The 12,422-nt window shown below is 38.2% G+C and overlaps 1 protein-coding gene across 8 annotated transcripts in view; it reads right to left on the bottom strand.

Moving 5' to 3' along the window:
* The window catches only part of RALGPS2 (Ral GEF with PH domain and SH3 binding motif 2), a 166,426-nt gene that overhangs the window by 96,202 nt on the left and 57,802 nt on the right, over nucleotides 1-12,422 (bottom strand). For all 8 annotated transcript variants that reach the window (XM_055582763.1, XM_055582767.1, XM_055582764.1 and 5 more), the window contains exon 5: nucleotides 1,432-1,515. In XM_055582763.1, coding sequence (XP_055438738.1) covers nucleotides 1,432-1,515 — 84 coding nt within the window. The remainder of the gene's footprint in view (nucleotides 1-1,431; nucleotides 1,516-12,422) is intronic.

Raw genomic sequence — 12,422 nt, 5'->3', positions numbered from 1 at the left:
TAAGACATGTTTGCTGTAGGTTCCTTACTAATGGTTTACTCTAACTGAAAAAAACAAATACTAACGGACTCCCATTTTAGGTAATGCGGTGAACCAAATAACTTGAGATATACTATTTGCTTTGAACTGTGGTGTTGGAGAAGACTCTTGAGAGTCCCTTGGACTGCAAGGAGATCCAACCAGTCCATTCTGAAGGAGATTAGCCCTGGGATTTCTTTGGAAGGAATGATGCTAAAGCTGAAACTCCAGTACTTTGGCCACCTCATGCGAAGAGTTGACTCACTGGAAAAGACTCTGATGCTGGGAGGGATTGGGGGCAAGAAGAGAAGGGGATGACAGAGGATGAGATGGCTGGATGGCATCACTGACTTGATGGATGTGAGTCTGAGTGAACTCCTGGAGTTGGTGATGGACAGGGAGGCCTGGCATGCTGCGATTCATGGGGTCGCAAAGAGTCGGACACGACTGAGCGACTGATCTGATCTGATCTGATCTGATAAACCCCTAGAAATGCTGAGTTAAAGACAACCATTTTTTAAAAAGTAGGCTTCCCTGGTAGCTCAGCTGGTAAAGAATCTGCCTGCAATGCAGGAGACCCCGGTTTGATTCTTGGGTTGGAAAGATGCCCTGGAGAAGGGATAGGCTACCCACTCCAGTAATTTTGGGCTTCCCTGTGGCTCAGACGGTAAAGAATCTAGCTGCAATGCGGAAGACCTGGATTTGATCCCTGGGTTGGGAAGATCCCCTGGAGGAGGGCCCGGCAACCCATTCTAATATTCTTGCCTGGAGAATCTCCATGGACAGAGGAGCCTGGTGGGCTATACTTCATGGGGCTGCAAAGAGTCAGACACAACTGACTGACTAAGCACTGCACGTGACTAACTTGAAAAGAAAAGATTTCACTTGAGGCCAAAAATAAAGGAAATAAAGGCAAAAAAGGAAAGGGTAGGGCAGCTGCCATGGGCAGATTTCCTCTCAAGAGCTTAGGGATGTGGGATTTAATACACCTTGTAATAAAACAAAATAAAAAGTTGAAGATGACTTAAGCAATTGAAAAAAAAAAGGGGGAGAATGATATTAGTGTAAAAAAAAGTACATAGATTTGAAGCAGATTTAACACATCTGAAGAGAATTATTTTAGTGAACTGAAATACAAATCTGAGTAAATAACACAGAATGGAGCACAAAGGGATAGATGTAAAATATGACAGGTTAAGACACAAGTAGGAAAGAACATAAAGTTCCAGTAAATTTTCAATAGGAATTACAGAAGGAAAAAGAAAAAAAGATTATATGGAAAGACACTGAAGAGATATTGGTTGAAAATGCTCTAGAACTGATGTAAAAACTTAAATTATTTCTTAATGAAAAATTACATACTGAGGAATTGAATTTCAGAAACTAAACATCAAAATTTTATAAGCAACTCACATGATTAAATCTTCTTGTGAAGGCAACTGCATTTGGTGCAGAACTGTATTTTTCTTTTTTATTCCATCCACAACTTGAAAGCTCCTGAAAAATTAAATATAAATTCATGAAAAAGCCCAGTTTTCTTGTTACATTAATGGTTTAAAAGCATTAAAGACAGTTTGTGTACTTTCCCAGAATTGTTTTATTTAATAGGAACATATTTAACAGTATAACCATTCAGGTAAATCACAAAAACAAATTTTACAAGAATACAAGTGGGCACAATTACTTATCCATATGAACATAGATAACTAGATCTATACTCCATATGCAGAATGTAGGTTCTTCTTTGAAGAGATTTGAATCCCAAGAGGAAAATCTACAAATAATGAAAGATGAGCATCCCACAACCTAAAGTGAAGCCTACTTGTTGCCAAGTCCCAGTCAATCATTCACAGCTTCCAATCAACTTTCTAGTAACCTCAATCTTTTGAGCTGAAAGCCAATGACCCCAGGCATTTAAAGAAACCCCTAAAAGGGGATGTTTGATTCCCCATAGATCTATCAATAGAATTCAAAGAGCTCAAGAACTTAGATGTAAAATAAAAAAAAAAAAATTAAAATTTTGTTTTACACTAACCTCCAACTGAAATGACACTGCTTTTAATTATACATGTAGGCTACCGACTGTAGAAGAACTGGCAATATATGTGACTTATCTATCACTAATAAAAACACAGATATTTTCATATCACAGTACGGTTGGTACAGATATCTCAAAAACATCATTTACACTCATCACTGCTTTGAAGTTATAATCTCAGCACCTCTAGATACTTAATATGTTAACAAAGCGGCACATATATAGCCATAGGACAGTTTTTAAAAAATATTTTGATAGGTATATGTTATTAGAACTGATTTTCTTGGATTTTAAGTAAGGGTTCAGCTCCAGAAGCTTCAGTTTTCCAAAGGGGTTCAAGGGTCAAAACAGGTTAGGATCCCTGCTGTAATACAACCACCATGGCCAGAAAGAGACATAATCCATAGGAAAGAAGAATTCTGAGGACACAGAGTTAGGGTGGAGAAAAAAGAAAACTGAGAAAAGGGTGCTGCTAAGTCACTTCAGTCATGTCCGACTCTGTGCGACCCCTGAGACGGCAGCCCACCAGGCTCCCCCGTCCGTGGGATTCTCCAGGCAAGAACACTGGAGTGGGTTGCCATTTCCTTCTCCAATGCATGAAAGTGAAAAGTGAAAGTGAAGTCACTCAGTCGTGTCCGACTCTTAGCGACCCCATGGATTGTAGCCCACCAGGCTCCCACCATCCATGGGATTTTCCAGGCAAGAGTACTGGAGTGGGGTGCCATCACCTTCTCTGGAGAAAAGGGTAAAACCATGTAATTATTACTTCCAGCTAGATATTGCTCCCATTAAACAGAAAAAATAGAAGGGTACAAACCAGAAAGATTCAGAGAACCAAATAAAACTCTTGGACATGAAAAATATAATAAAAGAACTGTTAAAAATCAGGAAAGATAAAGGTGATAATACCTTTTAAACAATAAGCTAAATATGGGGGCAAAAATAGTATGTTAATTAGAAGAGTCCACTAGAGTCAACTTCTGAATAATAAAAATAATTCTAAGAGAATACAGAGAGAATAGAGGAAAGTAACTTATTGAAAAAAATGCTAATTCAAGAAAATGTCTCCTGAATCTAAAGGACAAGACATGTCTAATGTCCATTATAAAAGATTAAAAAAAATACTCAAATCAAGGCCTTGCATCAAAAACCTGTAGCACACTGGAGACAAAGAAATCATAAAATCTGTCAATTCAAAAACAAAACAAAAACAGATAACATACAGAAAAAAAGGGATCAGAAGGTATCAGGTATTTCAACAGCAACCCTAGAAGATAGAAGACAACTGAAACAAAGCCTTCAAAATCCTAGAATTCTATATTCAACAAAAGAATCAATTAAGTATGAAGGTGTATCACAGACATTTTCAGAAAGTCTCGGGGAATCTTCCTTTTATGCACCTATTCTCACAGAGCTTGCATCTGTGATGCAAGAATATGTCTTCCATCAAAACAAACTAGCAAAGTCAGAAAAAGGGAGAGAAGATCCAGGAAACCACAGAACCAAGGCCGAAAGAAAATACTGGAAATTCCCAGATTAAGAGGAAAGGGAGATTCTGAGACAAAGCTAAGAGCAGACCATAAGAACGATAGTCCAGATGGTAAATAGCAAGGACGGAAATTCCAAGACAGACATCTCTGAAAGATGAAACATTATCTGGAATGTTTGAACACAGAGAAAACACACTCACTGCACTCACTTCTGGCAGAAAAATTAGTGACAAGTCATAGAGAGAGCTAAAGGGATTCCCAGGTGGCTCAGTGGTAAAGAACACTCCTGCCAATGCAGGAGATGCAGGAGACATGGGTTCGAACCCTGGGTTGGGAAGATCCCCTGGAGGAAATGGCAGCCCACTCCAGTATTCTTGCCAGGAAAACCTCAAGGACAGAGGAGCCTGGCAGGCTACAATCATGGGATCACAAAGAACTGGATACTACTGAGCATGTGCCCAAAAACAGAGAAAGTTAAAGTAAGTTATTTAGCTGAAAGAAAACAAAATTTAAGTAAGTAATCACGGATCAACTATTCTTCAGCTTTCTCTACACTTGTAAAGAACAGCTGAGCCATGATTACTTATTCATGTCAAAATTGTGACATAACTATAAAGAAAAGAGGAGGAAATAAATTGTGCAAATGTGAGAGGAAGAGAAAATAGAGTGAAATCATCTTCCATAGTAGAGAGTCAATAAATCATAACCAAAATTGAAAACTCATAAGCAATAGGTATTTAGATATATTATCTTTAAAACAAATATAAAGTCTTCCAAATAAGAAAAGTTAAGAGACCTGGATGGGTGTAGGGCTCAAAGGTGGAGGTTGGAAGAGTGGAAACAACAGGATATTGTTATATTTTGCTCTCTTGTGGAAATATTTAGCTTGTTAAACATGATATATGCATATCTTCCATATAATTTAAAAATTAAATAAAAACAAAAAAGAATGAACTGACTTAGGAAAGACTGAGAAAGTTATGATGGTATTATAACACTTTAAGAAAAAGGCAATGTTCCCTGGAATAGGGTAGTATCAGTGGATACTGAAAATATCACTTGGTCAAAAACTGGATCCACACAGTGTTAAGAATGAGGTATCCAGAAGTACTAAAACTCCCAAGTTTCTGGCTTGAGCAATTGAGATGGGGAATACTGAAGAAACAGACAATTATCACTTTAACACAGTAAACAGTAAATTTTCTAAGGATATAAAGTACTTTTTTTAAACCTAGAATTTGAAAATTTCAAATCTGAAATTAATGAAGGAAAAGAAAATGACAGAAGCAACTCTACAATAAAAAGGAATTTGAGTACTTTGTACTCAGCCTAGATATATACTCATTTCACATAATCTTCCTGTATAGATACAAAATATTTAGTGGTAGATATTATATTAACATAAACATGACACATGATAACTATATTAAAAACATCAAACTGCTAGAAAACATGTTTGGTCTTCCTAAATATCACAGTATATTTATACAACTATATAAAGATGTCAAGGTTTAGGACAAAATTTCTAGGATTAAATCCATCAACTCTGAATTTGTTTTTAACCAATTAACAAAATTTCCAAATTTATATTAATGCTATAATCAAAGTGTCTCTATGAAATTGCTATTCAACTTATCTAGCCATTTGACAAGCCATTTTCCTGTCATAAGTAAGGCTACATAGTATAAATAAAGAATATCCTTGCACCTTTTCTGATCATTTCCTAAATATACAGTCCTAGAAGCGAAATCACTAAGTCAAAGAGTAGGAACCTTCTTTCAAAGTCTTGAGGCTTGTCGCACTGCCCTTCTGAAATACCGAATCATTCATACTAGCAACTACTGTCAGTTTCACAAGCGTCTTATCAAAGCTAGGTGTACTTAATTCTCTTTCTATATGTTATACCTTAACTCCCCCATCTGTAAGAGTAATTACAGTTGTTAAATAAGAAAATTTGTGAAACAGAAAATCGGGGGGTGGAGAAGGGCAGCAGGGAGGGACCATACACCACCCAGAACCCACCACCTGAATAAACCTATGTAAACATCTTCCCTATCTCCTTTATGTGCATATAGAACTATTGACAGTAGCCAATACATCTGTCCTTTTCTGTGTGATCTAATCTTCTGACTCTGTGCTTAAAAAGTTCTTTCTTCCTTAGAACATAGGTCTTAACAGCTGCAATAAAAATAAAAGCTAACCCGAAGGTAGAGATCACTATGTGCCAGGCACTATTCTAAATGCCTTATATATATCAACTCATTTGATCCTATCTTTATCATTACTATTTATTATGACAAGGAACACAAAGGTAGCAATGGATTATAGCCTTATTTTTTACATTAAAAATTTTTAAATTCTTTTCTGACTCCTCAAAATAAGAGAAGCTAAGAGGTTTTGAAAAATCCATCCAATTTTTGGTGAGTTGCAATATCACTAACTTAATGAAAAAATGCTTTTCCTCTTTAAGAAAACTCTGTTCGAAGCAGACCTGAAAGAAGGCAGGGGATGAATGAAACTCCAGTCAAATTACTTGGGAGCAAATGGGTTAAAATTCCATTGGAGCTCTCCATCTTACACATAAAAAACATGAAGAAATAAAGAGGTTCTTTAAGAGTGTATTTTCTGCTTCAGAAAACATTTCCCCTTGGAAACAATGTTACGTTACTAGCTCATCTAATACAACATCAAACAGACAAGGGTAGAGGACAACATAGAGGCTGCCAGGAATTGTGGATGAGGGGAGTGGGGGCGTGACCGTAACGGGGAAGCACAGGTGACAGAGCTTTGTGCTGGTGGAACAGCTGTGTGTCTTGATGGAGGTAGCAGTTAGGAAATCTGCACAGACGCTGAAACGCCACAGGACTGTACAGACATGTACTGTATAAACATCTACTTCTTGGTTTCAAAACCGTGAATCTAAAACTATCTTTGGGGACTTCCCTGGTGGTCCAGCGGTTAAGACTCTGTGTTCCCAGTGCAGGGGGCCCCGGATTCCATCCCTAGCTAGGGAACTAGATCCCCCATGCCTCGACTAAAACATGGTGCAGCTAAACAAATTTTTTAAAAAAGGAAAAGAAAAACAGTTCCCTATCTTAAAATAAAACTATGCTTGTAGTATTTTTTTTGTAACTTTCTGTGAATCTCTAATTACCTCAAAATAAAAAGTTTATAAAACAACAAGAAAAACCCATATAATGGACTATGAAGGAGACACCACACTGGGACTCATTCAGTGCTTTCCTCTTAAACCCTGACATGCATTTACGCTTAGCTGACCTTACAGGAATCTGTCTTGCCCCATCTCTACCTCAACAGCCACTAAAAATCTCTGTGGGGAAAAAAACTGCTTTTCCCTTTGTCTCTGTTTCTTTCTGTCTCAGACCCTAGAATCTTTCTCAAGTGAGACTATACCAGCTGAGAAATGAATTCTCCTACCAGCACCATACTGTATTGACAGGTTATCTGCCAGGTCTCCAGTTACTCTATAATAAACCACTTCCCATGAACACCAAAAAGTTAAAGTAAACTTAGTGACTCAAAAGATGTTTTTTCAGGGTTTGACTCATGAATAGGACTGATTCAAGTTAAGTACACTATGTAAATAAGCCTCCATTTCAGCAAAGGCTAAAGGAAATAGAGCAGCCTCGATGCTTAAAATCTGCTCAAATGGATTCAACTTGCAATTTTTAAAACAGGCAGTGAAGAGAAAGCTTCTAACAGTAACTCACATATACAAAGGCAATTTCTTAATGGTCATTAAAAGTGTATCAGAGAGAATATGCGTGGGTTCATTTTTAGCCATTAAACAGATTATTTTGAAAGCATGTGGGAAGGCAAACACCACAACTGATGACCACCTACCCTATGAAAGAATTACTGAATTTCACGGAAGTCACAGCTTCTCTTATGTCTTGTAGGTCTGTTCTGTAAAGTCAAATTCTTGGTCTAAATTTCATCTTGTAGGTTCCAACACTCTTAAAAGGACTGCTCTAAGGGTGATGTTGTAGGGATACCTATAGATAGAAGAAGAGAAAAGGCCAATATAGACCAGTTGTAGACAAAGACTGAGGGAAGAAAGAAAAAGCGATGGAATTTGTACAAGACTGAAAGGGTAGGGGTCCTCACAATGAGAAAATCACTACTGCTGAGGTAGGTATTCCTAGGCTCAAAACCTGGAAGATCTGGAGGGAACTGGTATATCCAGTATATCCATTCAGCCTATATGGCTGTTTAGAAAGAAGTCGCAGCCTGAAATGAAGCACTCACTGCGACTCCTATGCTTCTAATCCACAGAATAAGCTCTGAAACTATATAATTCTAATGTATTATGTTAAATTAAAAATATCACATCACTTTTCTAATGTACTCACATTCTCTACTCCCCCAACCTCCCTACTTCCAATACCTTAATGCTGCCCCTTACAGTGAGGTCAGAGATTAAGGCAGGAGCTCTCTTCTGCTACCACTGATGGTGTGATATACCTACTCTCCTAGTCAACAGCTTTCTTCTTCACCTTCCCTAGTTCCCTAAGTCTGACCTTACTATATATTAAGAAAATTTTCAGTGAGAAACAGCAATAAGAACTGACAAAGCAGCTAACCTTACGTCCAACGAAATATGAGAAAAAAAAGTCATATGTCTTCTTTGCTTTCTTCAAATCTCCTACAGTATTTATGGATTTTTATATTTTAAGCCTAAATAAATGTTACTTTTCATTAAAACAAGGACAGAATTATGATATTCCTGATGTTGGAATTTTGGATGTTGCCAAGACGATAGCCTCTTTGCATACGAAAGGAATTTTGCATACGAAAGCTCTTTACATATATCACCAGAAAGATCAAATTACAAGTTCTTCAGAAATGTTTTAATAAAATTCAGAATGACCTACATGTACTTTCCCTCATTTAACCAGAATTCTTCCTCAATCTCTAGTGTATCCCAGTTATACAGTAAGGTTTTATCTATCCTTTGTATTTACTGTTTATTGATATAATCTAAATGACTTATTACATTGTGTTTGTGTATATTATATTGTGTTTATTGATATAATCTAAATGACTTATTATACTGACCTACATCCCATCACTTCATGGCAAATAGATGGGGAAACAGTAGCTGACTTTACTTTTTTGGGCTCCAAAATCACTGCAGATGGTGACTGCAGCCATGAAATTAAAAGACGCTTACTCCTTGGAAGGAAAGTTATGACCAACCTAGAGAGCATATTAAAAAGCAGAGACATTACTTTGCCAACAAAGGTCTGTTTAGTCAAGGCTATGGCTTTTCCAGTAGTCACGTATGCATGTGAGAGTTGGACTATAAAGAAAGCTGAGCGCTGAAGAATTGATGCTTTTGAACTGTAGTGTTGGAAAAGACTCTTGAGAGTCCCTTGGACTGCAAGGAGATCCAACCAGTCCATTCTAAAGGAGACCAGTCCTGGGTGTTCATTGGAGGGACTGATGTTGAAGATGAAACTCCAATACTTTGGCCACCTGATGCGAAGAGCTGACTCATTTGAAAAGACCTGATGCTAGGAAACATTGAGGGCAGGAGGAGAAGGGGACGACAGAGGATGAGATGGTGGGATGGCATCACCGACTCAATGGACATGGGTTTGGGTGGACTCTGGGAGTTGGTGACGGACAGGGAGGCCTGGCATGCTGTGGTTCATGGGGTCGCAAAGAGTTGAACATGACTGAGCAACTGAACTGAACTGAACAGAATAAACAATAAAGCACAGAACTTTCTTCTTTGAATGTAATACACGTCAGAGGACTTTCAGTCAGATCCTGTTAACTTCATAAAGATCTGGGAACCTCTAAGAGAAGTAAACATTATCCAATGTAATGACTACAGTACAGATTTCAAGCACAGCTGCTAATGGAGACAAAATCTGATTGCAAGAGAGCATTCTGTCATAACTCATCCTGTGCTGAGTAATGTAATACTCCTTTTGAGAAGAAATCCCATCAGTGTAGTGAATGTGGCAATGCCTTCAGAAGAAATACAAGTTTTATAGAGCATCCAAGAATTCGTAATAGGAAAAAACCACAAAAATCCTATAAAGAAACATGGAAAATGCCTCAGAATACAGTCATTGCTTCCTCAACATGAGAGAACACACACTGGAGAGAAGCCCTGTAAATATGTAAGAGCTTTCTAAAGGAAAAAAAAAAAACGTTCATGATTAGAAGAGAAACCATACTGGGGCAACCTTTGTATATAAGAAATGTGCAAAAACTTTAACAAGAGTTAATGGCACCCCACTCCAGTACTCTTGCCTGGAAAATCCCATAGATGGAGGAGCCTGGTAGGCTGCGGTCCATGGGGTCACTAACAGTCGGATACGACTGAGCGACTTCACTTTCACTTCTCACTTTCATGCACTGAAGAAGGAAATGGCAATCCACTCCAGTGTTCTTGCCTGGAGAATCCCACGGACGGGGGAGCCTGGTGGGCTGCCGTCTATGGTGTCACACAGAGTTGGACATGACTGAAGTGACTTAGCAGCAGCAGAGCCTCAACTAAATACCAGAAAATTCATTCTAGAAATTAATGAGTGTTTACCTTACGGTAAACTTTTGCCCTTACTGAACACTGAAGAATTCACACTAAGGAAGAAAATGTTGTGGATTATGGGCAGAGAGGAAAAAACACTTCTGCTTCCATAGGACAAGTGTTACTTGATAAAAATTACATTCTTGGACTGAGTAATAGACTTTTGTGAAAATAACTAAACATGGTAAACAATGGGAGATGATATGCTTGCAGGCTGTACAGTATAAAGCCCTGGAATGGTCACTCAAATTCAAGTATCAAATAAGTATCATTCAATCAAATAGACACACGAGCAGACAAGTTTCTGCCTTGGTGGAATTTATGTTCCATTGAGACCCTCCCGCCCCACACCCCAATCTCTAAAAACTTGACTTCTGACCACCCCCAACACTTATCATCTCAAGACTTCTGCAGTTTTGGTCAAAATCCTATTTATTACTGATTGAAGCTACACTTAACTGAAGCTCTTACTCTGAAGTTACCACCCAAACTTATTCTACTTTCAGGAATCCTCAAAGACCTAAAGAGAATTTTAAAGGTCAAGTAGTCTAATATCCCTTGTTTCACTTATCTAAATTTTTTTTAACAAAGCCTAATGACATGATATTGATATTTCTCCTGGCAATTTTGATTCCAGCTTGTGTTTCTTCCAGTCCAGCGTTTCTCATGATGTACTCTGCATATAAGTTAAATAAGCAGGGTGACAATATACAGCCTGGACGTACTCCTTTTCCTATTTGGAACCAGTCTGTTGTTCCATGTCCAGTTCTAACTGTTGCTTCCTGACTTGCATACAAATTTTTCAAGAGGCAGATCAGGTGGTCTGGTATTCCCATCTCTTTCAGAATTTTCCACAGTTTATTGTGATCCACACAGGCAAAGGCTTTGGCATAGTCAATAAAGCAGATATAGATGTTTTTCTGGAACTCTCTTCCTTTTTCCATGATCCAGTGGATGTTGGCAATTTGATCTCTGGTTCCTCTGCCTTTTCTAAAACCAGCTTGAACATCTGGAAGTTCACGGTTCACATATTGCTGAAGCCTGGCTTGGAGAATTTTGAGCATTAGTTTACTAGCATGTGAGATGAGTGCAATTGTGCGGTAGTTTGAGCATTCTTTGGCATTGCCTTTCTTTGGGATTGGAATGAAAACTGACCTTTTCCAGTCCTGTGGGCACTGCTGAGTTTTCCAAATTTGCTGGCATATTGAATGCAGCACTTTCACAGCATCATCTTTCAGGATTTGAAATAGTTCCACTGGAATCCCATCACCTCCACTAGCTTTGTTCGTAGTGATGCTTTCTAAGGTCCACTTGACTTCATATTAAAGGATGTCTGGCTCTAGGTCAGTGATCACACCATCGTGATTATCTAGGTCGTGAAGATCTTTTTTATACAGTCTTCTGTGTATTTTTGCCATCTCTTCTTAATATCTTCTGCTTCTGTTAGGTCCATACCATTTCTGTCCTTTATCGAGCCCATCTTTGCATGAAATGTTCCCTTAGTATCTCTAATTTTCTTGAAGAGATCTCTAATCTTTCTCATTCTGTTGTTTTCCTCTATTTCTTTGCATTGATCGCTGAGGAAGGCTTTCTTATCTCTTCTTGCTATTCTTTGGAACTCTGCATTCAGATGCTTATATCTTTCCGTTTCTCCTTTGCTTTTTGCTTCTCTTCTTTTCACAGCTATTTGTAAGGCCTTTCCAGACAGCCATTTTGCTTTTTTGCATTTCTTTTCCATGGGGATGGTCTTGATCCCTGTCTCCTGTACAATGTCACGAACCTCATTCCATAGTTCATCAGGCACTCTATCTATCAGATCTAGGCCCTTAAATCTATTTCTCACTTCCACTGTAAAATCATAAGGGATTTGATTTAGGTCATACCTGAATGGTCTAGTGGTTTTCCCTACTTTCTTCAATTTAAGTCTGAATTTGGCAATACGGAGTTCATGATCTGAGCCACAGTCAGCTCCCAGTCTTGTTTTTGCTGACTGTATAGAGCTTCTCCATCTTTGGCTGCAAAGAATATAATCAATCTGATTTCGGTGTTGACCATCTGGTGATGTCCATGTGTAGAGTCTTCTCTTGTGTTGTTAGAAGAGGGTGTTTGTTATAACCAGTGCATTTTCTTGGCAAAACTCTATTAGTCTTTGCCCTGCTTCATTCCCGTATTCCAAGGCCAAATTTGCCTGTTACTCCAGATGTTTCTTGACTTCCTACTTTTGCATTCCAGTCCCCTGTAATGAAAAGGACATCTTTTTTGGGTGTTAGCTCTAAAAGGTCTTGTAGGTCTTCACAGAACCGTTCAACTT

This window comes from Bubalus kerabau, chromosome 5 (genome assembly GCF_029407905.1).
Source record: "Bubalus kerabau isolate K-KA32 ecotype Philippines breed swamp buffalo chromosome 5, PCC_UOA_SB_1v2, whole genome shotgun sequence".
Lineage (NCBI taxonomy): Eukaryota > Metazoa > Chordata > Mammalia > Artiodactyla > Bovidae > Bubalus > Bubalus kerabau.
The sequence above is the reverse complement of the archived record's forward strand: the minus strand, read 5'-3'. Positions and strand labels throughout refer to the sequence as shown.